Consider the following 17217-nt stretch of genomic DNA (forward strand, 5'->3'; position numbering starts at 1 on the left):
GTTGAACACTAAATAATGTCCAGGATTGGATTTGATTGAAAACAAAATACTATTGAAGTTTTTTGAGATTTGCCCAGATGTTTTGTTAAATATGTTTAATAAATGTTTGCTGGAGCGAGTATTCCCTAGATCGTGGAAGGTGGCTCTTCTCAAGATTTTACATAAGCCGGGTAAGTCTCGTGGGAGTCCTAGCTTACAGACCGATTTCGCTTCTGTCTAACTTGGGTAAGCTGTTTGAAAGGTTATTGCTTCCAAGAATAATTGAGGTTTTGACTGCTGGTCATGCTATGTCGGATTTTCAATTTGGCTTTAAGAAGGGTCATTCAACCGAGGAGGCGATATTGAAGTTAATAAATTATGTGAAGTCTTCTCCAGAGAAGTATGTTTTGGTAGTATTTGTAGATTTTGAGGGTGCTTTTGATACTGTGTGGTGGGAGAGCGTTTTGAATGTTTTGAGGAGGTCTGATTGTGATAGTAACTTATATGGAGTTATACGTTCATACTTTAGCGACAAATTGGTGAAAGTATGTGCAGGGCACTTGATGTACAGTAAATATGTAGGTCGTGGATGTCCACAGGGATCCGTTTTGGGTCCAATATTTTGGAATGCCGTTCTGGACCAGTGGTTAAATAAGTCTCAAGCTATAAATTGCATACAAGTGGCATATGCTGACGATTTGATTGTGGGGGTCTCAGGTGGGTCTAGAACCGTGCTGGAGCACAGAATACAGGAAGTCCTGGAGGATCTCTCTAATTGGGCTACATTGAACAGATTGAAAATTTCATCTACTAAAACCAAATTCATGGTGTTCAAAAACCATTTTGATTATCACCGCCCACCCAGAGTTGTGTTGGATAGGAAACAAATTCCCTTTGTGTCTAACATCAAGTATTTAGGAATTATTTTGGACGACAGGATGGGTTTTCATCTGCACGTTTCACACCTTAACGATAAAATTAAGAAGTTTATATGTTCAGTTATAAGAATTTCCAGGCGAGAGTGGGGACTCAGCAAAACAACTATGAGTTTGTATTACAAAACGATCTTTCTACCAGTTATCGCCTATGCTGCTGGAGTGTGGCTGGAGGCTGTGCTTAAGATCAAGACTCAACGTAAGTTAATGTCGCTGCAGCGATCAATGATGCTGACCTATTTGAATGCGCCACGGACTGTGTCTACGGTCGCGCTACAAGTGATAGCTGGCTTGTTACCTCTGGATTTATACGTGGTATACCGAGGAATGATGTACGCGATGAGGAAGGGTATCCCTGCCCAATATCTGGGGTTGTCTTTAAATCTGACGGCTACAGTTAAGGAGGAGAAACTTCGTATTTGGACTGGTTTGGTTGGAATATGGAGAGCCAGATGGAGTTCTTCCGAGGTGGGAGCGATAACTAGAAAGATTATTCCAGTGGCAGATTTTGCTATCTCTAAGCTAGTGTCGTCGTGGTTTTGCCCACTATGTATACCAGTTTTCTGCTGACAGGACACGGTTCGATCCGCGATAAATTGCACTCTAGAGGATTGGAGCCAGATCCATGGTGTTCTTGTGGAGCGGTAGAGACTTGGCAACACATACTATTTTCTTGTCCTTACTATAATCCGCTCGATCTACATGTCACCTTCCGAGGGTTGTGCTTCCGAATTACGAAAAATATCCCAACAAGGATCCTTGACATTGAGGTTAATCTGGATGCTGACCCCAAGGCTGAGATGACACGTTGCTACAACGAGCTCTTCAACATTTGGCAAACTCGATGGCATAATTCAACAAAGGGCATTGTCACAAAAAGATTCCTACCTGATGTAACATACACTGCTACTAAATCTGTACAGTCTTGGTTCACCCCTTCACTAGAAACATCATACCTAATTACCGGACACGGATCCATGAATGAAAAATTACACCATCTGGGTCTCCACACAACAGATCTCTGCCATTGTGGAGCCAAAGAGAACTGGTGGCATGTACTATTCGAGTGCATTGCGTATGCTGATCTGAGACACAACCTTGTCAGCTGTACACAGATCTCTGGCGAGCATCTAGAGCTCTTCCTACAGAACCCTAACAACCTCCCTGCACTGCAAACCTACTCAGCTGAAGTCTTTAGGCGCAGAAGAAGGATTAACAGACCACCAGTGGCAAACATCGATGACCCAGCAGTGGACTGAAACCGACCATGTATTTCCCCCCTTCCCCCATCCTGCTGCATGGGCTGTGGAGCTTGTTTCTGCGGCCTGTGTTCAGGAAGGAAAACATCTCTCTCTCTCTCTCTCTTTCTCTTCCCCCCCCCCTTTTTTTTTTTTTTTATAGATATATGTTTTTTTTTTTTTTTTTTTTTTTTTTTTATAGATATATGGTTTTTTTGTTTTTTTTTTTTTTTTTAATTTATTTTATTTCTTTAATTATTATTATTATTATTTTATTTATTTTATTTCTTTTATCATTATTATTTTTTATTTATTTATTTATTTTTTATTTATTTATTTATTTTTTTTATTTATTTATTTATTTTTTTTTTTTTTTTCTCTTCGCGTTCTAAATCAGTCACATGGTTGGTTTTTTTTTTTTTTTTCGTTTTACAGTGATATTATTATTTTATTATTATTATTATTATTATTTTTTTTTTTTTCTTTTGCACCACGGGAAAATCTAAATAAATATATGTTTTTTTTTTTTTTTTTCTCTCTCCTCTGGAGTGGGCCCCTAGAGGAATCTGGCCCACCTTTTGGCAACATCAGGTGGATCAGAGTCTCATATTGAGACAGTACGTGGTTAGCTGAGACTGGCCCACCTTCCCGTGGTGTGGACGAGTACCCAGAATCATCTGTCCAGGTGACTGATGCTTCTGGGTAGCCAAGTGGCCAGAACAGAACAACAGAACACACACATAATACACACAAACCGACGTCACACACATATCTGGCCCATTTGTAGTGATACTGTTCTTCACAGAGATACGAGGCGGAGTTGAACTAACGTTCTAGGAGCCGCCCATTACAAAAACACATGTCCTTACTATAATGTAGAAAGGCATCTTTTGAAAGAACAAATAACTAATTTTGATGAAGATAATGTGCATACATTGGTGCAAGGAGTTGACAACTTTCAGGCCTTACAGGTGTTCGCAAATACTGTGTTTTCCAGAAGATGTATAATAAGAAACTTTTCAGACATTGAATTGGCTGTATACAACCAGAATCTTCAATGATTGCATCTGGGCTTGGGAACTTCAGACCTGGAAGCCTTTGGTCGGGTCTGGGGCTCCTCGGCATGGACCACTCTAGTGGGTTTTTTTTTTTTTTTTGTTGTTCAGTTCTTGGGTTTGGGCGGCCCAAGTCTGAACAGCTGGCACTCAATAGTATTGCACTTTCTCTGTTGAGTGTTGAATTGCGCTTTGGCGCTCCAGCTTTTAATATAGTAGCAGGTCCGGCTCCTCGTGCCGGGGACGGGCATCAGATTGCAGTTGAAAAGTCCAGCTGCTTTCTGATGGCAAAGTGACCTGACATAAACAACATACTACACTCACAAACATATCTCTCTTATATATACTTTCATTCTTTCCTATACGAAAACTATTTATTATGCACTAGATTTAGTTTATGAATTTAAAGTAATTTTCTCCCTCCCTTTTCTTTTCAAAATTATGTTTTATTCTTCTTATTTCTTAGCTATCTTTTTATTTATCAGGTCCAATTTACAGATTTTCTGTTTAAAAACTATTTAGGTGGAGATGGGCTTTTGCCTGGGAACCACCCTGACACAGTATACACACACACACACACACACACACACACACACACACACACACACACACACACACACACACACACACACACACCTAGGAAAGTAGAAGGAGTGGGTCGGGCAAGGGCGCCCCTCCCAGATCGCCAAAAGGCAATATTGGCAGTGATTTTTGCTAAGTCCAATCCGGTGTTCACTCGTATGTGAGTCTTTCCTGACTATGGTGATCAGAGTCGTGCCCAGTGAGAATTCTTCCTAGGAGGGGTAGTTCCCATTTGATGTTGGGTTCCATGTTCCTTTTCTGTCGGAGTCATTTCGGTGTTTCTGTTCTGTTGCCCAAGTCCTTGTCGCATGTTATGTCTTTTTGATGTCTAATCTTTAGGCATTTGTCTCCTTGGAATTGCTTTCCATCATTTCTTCTGTGCTGCCGCTTTATTTCTATTTTATTTATTTGCTGCACTGCACCTATTCAGGCATTGGGGCTTGCAATTTCTGTTGAAGGCGTCTAGTGCGAAGCGGCTGAGGACTTTGTATTCATCTTCTGAATCCGGGAGTGGTGATCTTGGCTTTTTGGCAGGTATTTGATCTCAGCTGTAAGTCTGCATCTGTGTTCTTCATAGTTTTCGCAGTCATACATGATATGCTGCCAAGTTTCCAGTACCCCACAGGTGCAAGTGGACTCTTATGTTATCCCAAGTGCATTGAGTTTTTCCTTAAATGGGCCATGGCCCGTCAGTAAGAAGGTTGTATTTAACCGTGGGTCGAACTATGATGGTGCTTTTGGGGATCTTTGCAACTATCAGTATGAATCGTCTGTTACTTGTCCTTTGGTAGATGTCTCCCATCTGTGTTACCACATTTGCAACAGGTGCGAGGAGACTGTAGTGCGATTTTTAAATAAAGATGCAGAGATCAATGGAATTACCACACATCCAGCCCGCACTGATAACAGGGTGCTGCATGTCTCCGCGGTAGCACAGTGGTAACGTTACCGTCCTCCCCACACCGGGTGGAAAAAGGCCCGGGTTCGAATCACGTTAATGACCAGAGCAACTTTTATTGGCATTTTTCACTCTGTAGATGAGTTAATCGGTCTCAGGCGTAGATAGCAAGGTTTTTTCCCCAGAAACTTCGGTTTTTTTCGTCCAGCAAAACAAGCAAATCGAGTAGAGAACACATGCAATTTACAGATACAAATACAGGTTAATGCATTAAATTACGGGTAACCCTAATATAATATAATAAATAGGGTGTTGCATAAGCAATCGGTATGTACGTGACATTTCAACAGCACTGAAGATTTTTGGGTCAGTGATTGGTAATGATATTTGCAAATGGAAGAGAACAGATGATGCTGGGAATCGTCACGAAACCCGTGGCGGTTTCCAACGCCTGTTCAGCAGCGATTCGCTTCCATCTGCCTTTGCCATTTCGGCTCAGGTCGTTTGCCCTCTCTCCTGAACATATCCTAGGAACTATGTTGTAAAGTAACCTGTTACCAGACACATCAGATAAACCCGTCATACACAGGCTTTTCAAGCGCTGCAGTTATTTAACCATTCAGTAGATCGTTTCAAGAAGGCGGTTATTTATTCTTTTTTTAAGCATACAACTCAAGTGGGATTTCTAGCTGTTGCGATGCAGTGGAGACATCAAATTCCAGATAAATAAAAATCTACGTAATTTTATCATCAGATCCTTTTGCGTACTCGTCCGACTAATACGAGCGGCACTTGAAAAGTTCGTGACCTGGGTATGACAGGTTTATCTGAGGTGTCTGGTAATAAGTTACTTTACAACATAGTCCACTCTGCGGTCAATACACTTTTTGTCACCCATGCTGAAATGCATTTATTCCAACTGGGAAGAAAGTTTTCTCTTAAGCTTCCATGAATTCATCCACTGCAGCAGGGAGGTTACTATTGGAGTGAAAATGGATATCAGCCAGGTATTTTTTTCAAATTAGAAAATAGGTGAAACTATGATGGTGCTACATATGATGAATATGGGCTAAGATTTTAAAGATGCACTCATGCAATAGAGCAATGACAATGGCAGACTGTGAGCAGTCGCGTTGACCTGGTGGGGTGCAACAAGGTTCCTTTGTTGAGTTTTTCTAGGCCTTTTTCATTGATGTTTTCACGAAACCGCCTTACAAGGTCTACATAATATACTGCTGTGACTGTCTGGCCTCTCTGATGGCAATCCACTAGCAACGCTCCATCAGCATCTCCCAAAAAATTGATGTCATCATCTTGCCAACAGAAGGAATCGACGACTTTCTTTGGAGGGGAGAAGGACTGTGTTTCCATTGTTTGGCCTGCTCCTTTGTCTCTGGCTGAAAGTGATAGACCCATATCTTATCATTTAAACCCTTTCAAAGAAATTTACTGGACTTTCTGGAAAGTGATTCAACTGTTCACTTGACTTGACAACACTTTTTCGTTTTTTTATTTGCTGTCTGTCGACAACTTTTGGGCCATCGTGCTGGCATCTTTTTCATAGCTAAAACCTCTGTTATTATATAGTACACGTTCAGATTAGATGCGCCATTTGCTGCCAATGTACCAAAATGTCACTTGTTGATCACTAATCATCAGTTCATGCACACTGTCAACAACGTCTGGACTGAGGGATGTTGCAAGTCTTCCACAACGTTGGTCATCTTCCAGGGTCTCCTTCCCTCGTTTGAATTCTGCTGCCCACTTCTTAACCGTGAAACAGGAAAGGGCATCCTCCCCCAATTTTGAAATCATATCTTCACGAATTATCTTTGGAGTTAGTCCCTTTCTTTTTCCAAATATTGGATGATTTCATTGTGACTGATTTTGTCTATCTTTCCTCATTCCCTAAACCTTCATCACTTGGAGACCTGTAATTTAAAAAGCCCTTAAATTATAAAGGAGCTTTAATAAGAACAAAAAAGATCGAAACTATTAAAATAGAAAATATTAATTGAATGCGCTTAATAAAAGACAGATATTAAAGAAGATAAAGAATTTTCACATTTTACCTATTTAAGGCTGAGTTTCTGGCACCCCTTGTATTAGAGTACTCTTTAGAAGATGATGTTCTAGAACTCGACGTTCCCATTATCTTGGATTGTTACCTGCACAGAAAACAAAGGGGAGAAAAAAGCACATTTAAAAAGGAACTTATTTGATCATAGTTTTTCTATACATAATCTAATTTAATGACCCAAATTGTCATGTACGTGTGTGATAAGCACAAAGGTAGCTAACGCCATAAGTCGTAAATATGTTGTCGGATTGCCTCTTTATTGGATGAAAAACCGCAGTTTATGAAATTAGAGTTTTTCTGCAGCGCAGCTGACATTGCAGAATTGAGATGCTGGTCCATCTTCTCTCTTTTGCATAATGTATCGTTGGAGAAATGGTCCCGAGTCTCCTTTAGCAATGATCAACTCCTTGTCAGTTTAATTCTGTGCTGTATAGCAGCAGTTATGAAATCATATTCACAATAGCAAGATGTCCCTGATGCAACACTGTTCCAATTGATCTGAAACCAAAGTATATAAAATGCCCATAAAAATTCCCCTTTCGAACCCAGGCCTTTTCCACCCGCCGTCGCAAGAACGGTACTTATATGCACTATGCTATGGCGAGGGATTCGCTTTACCAAAAAACTGCACAGGGTCGCCAATAGTTTATATCAAATACAACCTTGAAAGCTTGTAACCGTGAAAGTAATATACCTTCTGTATACAATAAACAGTTCTTCTTTACACCATTTATATCAATTGGCCCAATGTGGGTCACCCTTTCCTTCTAGTGTTAACATAAAATTTACTTGCTTCTTTTCTCTGCACTCTTACCCAAAGGCTCCTCGCAATCTGCCTGACCTTGCTAACTTCCATATTAGTGTGATTACATACCATTTTGACTTATTATTATAATTATAATAAAGACTCCTATAGGATTCTTTATCCGCTGATAATTTATATTCATCCCATATATATTTTTCTCTGCCACAAGTCTCATTCCTGATATCCCTTTATACCTTAAATAATATCTCTTAGTTGGTATAAAACGTTCAGCCTGTATGTTTACCGTTCTGAACTTTTAACCCCTTTGGTTACCTTTCTGAACCCTTACCATTTGGTATTTGGTAGTTAGTCCAGCTCATTAAATCATAATCTTGCAATAAGACATTCTGATTTACTGACCCGCTCTATTTGTCTGTAGTTGTTAAATACACTCTACACAATAATTTAGCCTATAATAGGCTCCAACTCACATTTCCGTTTTCCCATGTTTATGCCATTCCAGTTGACTCAATATTACTGGCAACCTAAGTCACGTTTCACTGTTTTTAGAGTCTATGTATTAATTAGTTAAATGGCCGTCATTCAGTGTAGCCACGTGTTCTGGAGCTCCTGAATGTTGAGTTATTTTAATGTTTAAAGTGTTTTCTTCCACCGGAAAAGTGTACCAGCTCAAAGAACTTCGCAAGAGGATTACGTGGGTGAGAAATTTTTGTTATTACGAGGGTTATCATGTCTGTACTCTCTCGTCATCTACATAATCCCTTTAGGCTTAGCATTCTGCTAACGCTTACGTTTTGCTGTAGTCACACACGCATTGTTGACAGTTAGGCTTAGTGGGTTCCCGTATTGCTGGGATTACGAAACGCCCGTGAAGTTCCGAATTGGAGCAAGTTTACCCTTTCATTCATTTTGATATATCATGGAAGAAGCGCCTTTTCCTATAATCACTGATACCTGCAAATTATGCGAAAAAGCAATTCTTCATAAAAACAAAGGAGAATATACATAATGCTCCAAATGCAAATGCCTAATTTGTCAGAGCTGCTTCAGCCTTTCTCACCTAAGCCTGAAAAAACTATCGAGTGTGGCTCGCGCGAAATTTAATGCATACTGCTGCCGGAAAAGGTTGGCCAATGGGCAGGTGAGCCCTTCCCCAACAGCCTTGGGTTCAACAACCAAATCAAAGCTCGACTCTCACTTATCGCCATCTCATCCACCGCAGCGTGCGTCATTTGGTAAGGCAACTACCCAATCCGAAGGGGGTGTAGCGCTACTAACAAGTGATGGCGTAGAGCTATTAGAAAGCCCACAGAACTGCTGCTCTTTAGCCGCCATGGCAGAAATCCGTCAACCTGGCCTGTCCATCGCAGATAAAAGCCCTGATCTTACTCAGAATGAAATTAAGGACGACGGGAATATCCTGCCTAACTATAAAACAACTGAAGTGCCATCACATCATTCTTCCCTCTCTTGGTGATTCCTTTTTACTGCTGACTCTTGTTCTCTCTTTCTCTCTCTCTCAGGGTAAGTCAGAATTTTTTTTTTTTATTTTGGCTGGTGTAGCATAAGCCTCAGGCTTCCTTGCACCATATGGCTAATAATAATAATAATAATAATAATAATAATAATAATAATAATGTATCATAACCACTAGTTGACTCTGAAAATGAAGACCCCTCCCCACAGCCTGCTAGCATCCACACGGCAACGGAGCAGGAAGAGGGAAACTAAATTACTCCTTAGCTCAAATTTTAGGCTGTGATACAAGCCCGGAACAATGTGAACATAAGAAAACAAGTGACAACCCCCAGAAAATTAGTAACATTTTAGACATTATGGAAGGGAGCTGCAATGAATCTCATAGAGAAAATAAAAACGAAGCGAATCACAACCAACTAGCCCACGACATACGGAAACAGGAAGACTCGCTTGAAGAACTCCTTCTCTCCATTTTCAAAACTCTCCAGGCAATGCAAAAGGAAAATCACGAACTAAGAGAACAAAACATGAAACTAATTGCCAGTAATGGATAAGAAACTGGACACCGTCCTATCACAGCTACAAGATATTAACAGACCAGATAACCAGACACCTGAACACTTAGGAGCTGGCCCTGCTACATATCCTAAAGAAGCAAAGAATGAGCATGATACTCGCCTCAGGACTACCTTCCCAGGTGAAGCAAAAACAGTATTGCTCGAAGGTGATCCCTGCAGAGAACAGACACGCCCTGAAATTATGGAAAGTACAAAAAACTACTTCCCGAACGTTACAAATCAAGACTGCAGAACAGAAAACAGAGCAGAGACAACTTTCGCTAACACTGCGTTACCAGCAAACCAACCCTGCATAGATATGAATCACTGCCCCAACATAGAACCATATCTCCCGTCAAAATTGGCTTACCAAAATACCTCGCGCCTACACTCAAGCATAAGTTGCGACACCAATGAAAAACCCACTTATGCCAATATTGTCTCCCAGTAGCCACTCTTACAAAAATCGCGACCTAAATCCCCTTTGGAAGTTACATTAATGGCCAATGATCCAACTTCTCACCAATATAGCTCTGTAAATAGAACGGTTACCCAGAGGGCTAGTCCCATTCAAGGAACAACCCCAGCATGTCCCAACAAAGCCGTACCAGTCGACCAATCCAACATATTGGAGACAATATACAATATAACATCAATCCAAACAAAATCTAAAATCTTCATATCGAGACTCGGGCCTTCAACAACCGGTGCCAATATATCTAAGTTCTTTGAGGAGCAAATAGGGATCAAGGTCGCTGTGAAACCTTTGAAAACAAGATATCTCTCCTATGCTTCATTCATTATTACTTGTGACAAATATGATGAACTAAAAGTACTGGATACTAGCACCTAGGAACTCTAATAAAAATGTACAAAGAACGGACCTCTTCCTCGCCCTACCGCATAAGATCGAATACAACAGAGGGACAGCAACCAATGTCAACCCCATGCCAACTTGTCCCAATACTTCCCCTTAAATGCTTCTACCAAAACGTACGCAGTATTAGCAATAAACTACATCCTCTACAAACAATCATGTTACTATCCGAATATCAGTTTATCTGCTTGACCGAAATCTGGTTATCTCACGGAAGGCAACTGGATGTAGGCCAGCCTCTCGATTATCTCAGCCTCTGTAACTCCAGGGATAACAGACGCGGCGGAGGTATTGCACTGCTGTATTCATCTAGATTTAAACAATTGAGATTTCAGGTGACCAAATCAGATAACTTCGAAGCCCTATGTGCCACATTTAGAAAGGATGCCATTCTACTACAAATTTGTCTGGTGTACCTACCCCCCGATCATACAGAAGATTCCCGGAGTGAATTGCAAGCATTGATAGCAGCCAACCTAGCCCCCAATACCCCAACCTTCATTATAGGCTATTTTAACATGCCTACGCCTAGACATGATGAACCCACTGAAGATCTCAGAACAGTTGTTCCAAACGTATTGCATCCAAACGTACAGACTCCAAACGTATTGCATCCAAATGCAACAAAGTTTTCCATATGGAAGAGAAGGTATTTCAGGAATGAGTATCTTTGAATTTCAACGAGGTGCCATCAGACCCAAAAACCCCAAAACTGGGCGATTTCCTCATACACTCCAGGCAGCCCCTTTCAACTATATCTCTAACAAAGCAACACCTTATAAATACCATCAATAGTCTTCCCAATAAAACTACAATTGGTCCTGACGGTTTTCCTCTATTCATGGTTAAAGTGTGCAGTGCCTTCATTGTGGAGCCCCTTCTGTCAATCTTTAATCAGATATTAAATTCTGGATCAATCCCGACAATATAGAATCACTACAGGTACAACCCATACCCAAAAGAAGAAACCCTAAGGAACCTAAGGACTTCAGACTGACCTCGGTGGGCTGCACCCTATTAAAAGTGTTTGAGAAACCCATCTTATCAGCACTGATCGAACAATGCTTCTCTCATAGACCCAAACATCTGCATACTATGATCCCCAAAAGATCTACATATACAAACTTACTAGACACCCTGTTTAAAATTCAAACTGCTCTCAACAGTAAATCTCAGCTGGACGTCATCTTCCTTGATATTTCATCTGCTTATGATAAGCTCTCAATTCCTGCTCTCATCTACATTCTGGAAAAATACTTTGGCATTACAGGAAGCCTGCTAAAAGCCATCAACCTCATCCTTACGCCAAGACAACTCATCATCAGCCATAAATCCTTCAAACAGGAGCGTGTTATAACGCGGGGAGTACCGCAGGGAGGTGTCCTGTTCGGTTTATGGTTCGCCGCGGCCCTTGAACCTTTCCTCGCAAGGTACACTGATTTCTCATCATATGCAGATGACCTCAAATTATATATAAAATCAAATGACTCTGAACAAACCCACCTGATAAATCAGCGAGCCGCCGTCCTGATCAACAGCCTTGTAACATATCTATTGCAGATAGGTCTGGAGCTAAACATATCTAAATCAGCCCAAATCACATTTACAAAAAAAAAGAGAATCAAAAATGACATCACAGCCTATCACAACGGTGTGCAGATAAGGAAAATGAAGTCTCACACCGACCTCGGCTTGACTTGGGACGAGGGCCTCGCTTTTCAAAACCATTTTTCGACCATGAAAACTAAGACATTTTCGGCGATGTGGGCAATTCGACAAGAGCTGACGGGGTTATTCCACGTCGATGTAGTCGGAGGACACGTCCAGCGGTGCCTACAACCCATCGCACTATATGCATCACCAATCTGGTCTTCTGCACCGACCTCGTAATAAACAGATTCCTGGCAGTCGAGTACTGGGTAATGCGATGGATGAACAGAGTCACGGGCAGCGCATTCACCATCTCCAGGGCTGTTTTATATGCCAACTTAAATATCACTCCCTGGAGAGTTCGCATTGCATCCAGGAATATTCTTCTTCTGTCTCAGATGCTAACTGGTGTGATTGACGCCCCCAGTCTTCACGGAGTTATCTCTACTCCACGTGCTGGACGCAGTAATGACAATCCCTACTTACCGTTACAATGCTTTTCAATACATTGGCAATAGATCCTGTGAAATACTGTGAAGGCAAGCAGTACAGAGTGAAGAGCCTCTCTGAAGCTTACAGCTTGCTTGAACTATAGAAGTATGAAGAAGGAGCTTGAACTATAGAAGTATGAAGAAGGAGCTTGAACTATAGAAGTATGAAGAAGGAGCTTGAACTATAGAAGTATGAAGAAGGAGCTTGAACTAGAAAAAGCTAGGAACTTGAACTTTATAAATAGGAAGGAATGACCAAAATATAAAATAACTGTTGGACATCTACTTTTAAATGGTACTGTGAATAATTTCCTCTTCTAAAGTTGTCGATAATTACATTCTGTAAATAATACTAATTCGATGCGAATTAGTATTAGTCGATACGAATCATTCTGTAAATGATTCGCACTTCTGTAAATATTGTAAACATGATCTGTAAATATTGCATTGTAAAATTTGCCATTCTCGCATTTTTGTACACCCTTCTAGCCGGTCGGCTGTGTAAAAGGGGTGAAAGCAATCACTTGCTATAATAATAAACGGATTTAATAATAATAATAATAATAATTAATCGACTTCCTTTCATGTGTGTCCTTACTTGAACATGATTCCGAGCGTAAACTCAATTATCGCATTTACTAGATTCACCATCTAACCCTGAGAACTATTCTCTGGAAGATGAAAGCAGGTGCAGATATTAATCCAGCTTACATCTCTCAGAGGCGTAACTAAAGATCAGTATGGGGAAGTTTCGAATGTTGTCCTTTCAAATATCGGTATTTTAAAAATGAATATTAATACATACTTAAATACACAATACTGCAATGAGTCTTGGCTAACATGATCTAGCAATCTTTCCTGCGAGTACATTTGTTCGTCGTGAACTGTTACTTTCAAGTTACACCATCGTTCTTCAGGCGTACTCTACGGACGTAGATGATTTTATGTGAATTCTTCTTGTTTCTTTTAGATATTTTGATTTGGATATTTGGGAGGTGGGGGAGATGACCAGGCTGACTCGAGATATCATACCGGTCACGAAAAATGCGTCACGCGTTCTAATGTCGAGTGAGTGCTCGACGCAGACTTGTAGTGTGAACGTGGAAGCGCCTCTGGCGAATCCTGCCACGGATGACGTTTTCTGCGGCAGGAATCCCCAAGGATGTTTCACATCAAAAAGTCGGAAAAACTGCGAGTCCATTGTTAAAATATTCACAGCTCATCACTGGGAACAAGTAATGACCATCCTGGTTACCCTGTCGACCACAGGCTTGTAGAACTGCTTAAAGCCGCGATCCTCAACACCTGTAGAACAGTACGAGAGTTCCTCGGCCAACAGTAGTAATAACAATAATAATAATAATAATAGTAACTGGACATAACCAACTACCCCATGCACTTGGTACCGGTACTGTCACAGGGGGCAGAAAAAATCTCATAAAGGAGAAAAAGTTAAAAAATAAAAAGCGTCACTACAGACGAAATTGAATAAAAATAAAGAAAAGAACAGACACACTGCAGCTTCTCCTACAGACGAAACTTCTCTTTATTCACACTACTGGGTCTTTTTAGGTTTCTGTTCCAAAAATATTGGCAATGAATCACTGTAACTTCCGCCTTTTGAATACGAAACCAAAACAACTCCTCGCGCTGCGCACCACGCCTCACGTGGCAATCAAACAAAAGACAGCCTCGCTGCAGACGAACTTGCGTGACAAATGTCTTGCTGACTGTACTGCGCAGAAATCGTTGACGAAAGTATGGAGTAATTTCGACAAGATTTTGTCATTCGTTGTGTTTGTAAGAATACGTTTCCTATTTCAGCGAGGATATGCGTAAATATTAGAGTTAGAAAATGTGACAAATTTTGATTGGCTCACCCCGGAACGCTACTTTTAGCACACCACAGCTCTGGTATATTTTCCTCGCATGACCAGTTTACGCAACGAATAGCAGATAAGTGATTCCAGGGGTTTCCCCGCAAGAGGACCGGTGTACTACGATTGCAATAACAACAGACGACCATCCTGACCTCTAGGGCGATTTTGAAGGCTCCAGCTGGCACTGTTCCAGAGAGGACATAATTCAGCAATTTATTTGTAGAAATCTGAGTAGTATGAAGTAAATACTTTCCCTTTTTTATTTAATTTATTCATTTATTTGTAGAGGAGGTGAATACTTTCCCTTGTTTTTCAGCCCTGCCTAAGTAGTTTTCTTTCTGTTGCACGATTTCAACTACTTTATATAAGATACTCTATTTCTGAATAATAATATGTTCTGTCCTTTAATTATTAAAATACTTAATAACATATACATTAATTATTGAAATAGTTAGTGGACAGAAAAAAAAATTAAAATTCATTTGCCGATTTTAATCTTGGCATTATAAAACCAAAATTTGTAAATATCATTCTTATGTAAAATAAATGTTTAATTATTGGTGAAAATATCAATATTTCAGTATTTTATGCAAAAACAAAATTTCAGAACTTTTTATGCATATTTTTTAGTTTATTAAGTTTATTTTTTATAAGTTTATTATAAAATATAAGTATATATTTTAAATATAAACTTATATTAAATATATGTTTTTATTTTTTTAAGAAGACTAATTTAATTTTTTGAATAGATACGAATTTCTCTGAACAAACTCATAATTAAAACAACATAATTATTCAAGAGTTTGGAGAGTTTATATCCTACGAAAAGTATTTCGACAACATCGCCTTTTTCAGGCCATTAAGGAATATTGGAAAAGCTTCAACATTATGAGGGTATTAAAAATATAATATAATTATGCCTTGTGCATTTAGTCTTTAAAAAGAATATATAATATATTATAAATATATAATTAATATAAATCTATTATAATAATTATTAAAATTAATAGTTTAAGTAAAAATAATAAAACTAATTAATACATAAACCGTCTTATATTTAATTCAGCCACCGAAGAAGAGGAGAAAAACATTCCCTAAAGCTATGAATTTTAGATTCCGTTCATAACAAATAAATTCTGAACTTTACACTTATCTGTGTACAGTTCAGAATTTATTTGTTATGTGTTTTCATTTCAAGTATTTGGATAAAGATAAACTGTACAACATGCCCTTCAAACATTTCAAAACACTGCCCCAAACTGACCGAAAGCTAACATATAACAGCTATTGGACATTTGTGGATGACCACATTTAAGACTTAACTACAATAGCAGTTAGTCCTAAATGCCATCAAGGATAAATTAACACAATTTTATTTGCATAAATTTTAAATCACCCTGTACCTCTTGATCAAGTTATGAACGAGAGGCTGTTCTGGGGTAATCAAAAAATACAGTACAACTACTATATTACTGATAATTGACGTGAAAATTTTCACTTACCTTACCAACCAAGCAAAGATGATTCTTTGACATTCGATATACAAATCAAAAATGTGGGATCCTGACACAGTTTTCGATTTTTCCACCTTAAGTTAAAAAAGGATCTACCTATGGTAGAAGTATGTTGCCGTCTTCGCATACCCTTTCATTCTAAAGCCTATTGAATAACGTTGTACAGCATGAACACTGGTCCTGTTCAACAGGGTAACCTATTGATGATAAGCGTCATCTGCTATGGCCATTTTATCTGTCAGAGACAGGCTTATCGAGTGTTAGTTTATCGAGGTGTAAGGCTACGTGTGCATGTTTAAAAAGAGGTGGTTCTTTGCGCTTGTCAGCGATTAGTGGGCAGATTTGGTTTTTATTCGCAATCGTAGAAACTGCGACAAAAGCGTTAGTTGCGATTAACAACTTTCAGTATGAATTCTCGTTTTGAGTTAAGAAATTACTTGATGATCTAACTGCTCATAAATAGTGCAGCAATTTAAGAATTATTTGTTTACTTCAGGCACGCGGACTTATTTGTGATTTTGTAATGGGTGACGCTGCGAAAAGCTATGCCGAACGTCTTGGTACGAATCCCCAAGAGCAGAGCCATTCCCAGTTCCTCAAAGACGTCCCTTGTGTTCATTGTAAGAAGGTATTCGAATATTTCAGCATCAAGGTAAATGTAGGGAAAAGCTATTTTATTTTAAATTTTATTGTAAATTGGTATTTTTGTTGGAAATTTAGAATTTCGAATGACACCATTAGCTAATATGGTTATTTCCATTCTGATACATCTTTTTGATATGCTATCGAATGAGATACACATGCACATTTGTATAAACTTACCAAGAAAATGAACAAATATTTGTTTGTGTATTCCACAGGAACATGAAAAGAAGTGTGACAGTGCCAAAGTAAGATGCTCTCACTGTGGTGGTAAGATGAAACGAAAAACATTGGATGCACACATACAAAACAGATGCCCAGGGATCGGCCAGAAATGTCCCTACTGTTTTCTGAAGTTTCGAGAAGAATGTTTTGGAGTAAGTGTAAAATAAAACAATTCTTTATACTAGCATTACATTACCACACATGACATTAAACCCCTCAAAGAGGTGGTTCAGCTGATTGGTGAACAGAAGAGAAAATGCTGTTGGATTAGAAGAAAAAGAGAGCGGGAAAAGCCAGACATATAAAAACGTTTTCATCCTTTAATCTTTCAAGTCTGTCATTCTGCACAGCCATGTCCTGTGCTTTCAT

General features: G+C 39.4%; 2 protein-coding genes across 3 annotated transcripts in view; one reads left to right on the forward strand and one right to left on the reverse strand.

The window, feature by feature from the left end:
* LOC150079989 (TNF receptor-associated factor 2-like) overlaps positions 1 to 17217 on the reverse strand; it is a 95880-nt gene that overhangs the window by 20236 nt on the left and 58427 nt on the right. For both annotated transcript variants that reach the window (XM_090384095.1, XM_090384093.1), the window contains exon 2: positions 6760 to 6855. In XM_090384095.1, coding sequence (XP_090240221.1) covers positions 6760 to 6839 — 80 coding nt within the window. In that variant the 5' untranslated portion in view covers positions 6840 to 6855. The remainder of the gene's footprint in view (positions 1 to 6759; positions 6856 to 17217) is intronic.
* Positions 14319 to 17217, forward strand: part of LOC150079990 (uncharacterized) — a 52278-nt gene continuing 49379 nt past the window's right edge. The window contains exons 1-3 of the mRNA XM_090382729.1: positions 14319 to 14708; positions 16478 to 16633; positions 16842 to 17000. Of these exons, the coding sequence (XP_090238855.1) occupies positions 16505 to 16633; positions 16842 to 17000 (288 nt within the window). The 5' untranslated portion in view covers positions 14319 to 14708; positions 16478 to 16504. The remainder of the gene's footprint in view (positions 14709 to 16477; positions 16634 to 16841; positions 17001 to 17217) is intronic.

This window comes from Mastigoproctus giganteus, chromosome 10, assembly GCF_048544385.1.
Source record: "Mastigoproctus giganteus isolate SK-2022 chromosome 10, ASM4854438v1, whole genome shotgun sequence".
In the NCBI taxonomy this organism is placed as follows: Eukaryota; Metazoa; Arthropoda; class Arachnida; order Uropygi; family Thelyphonidae; genus Mastigoproctus; species Mastigoproctus giganteus.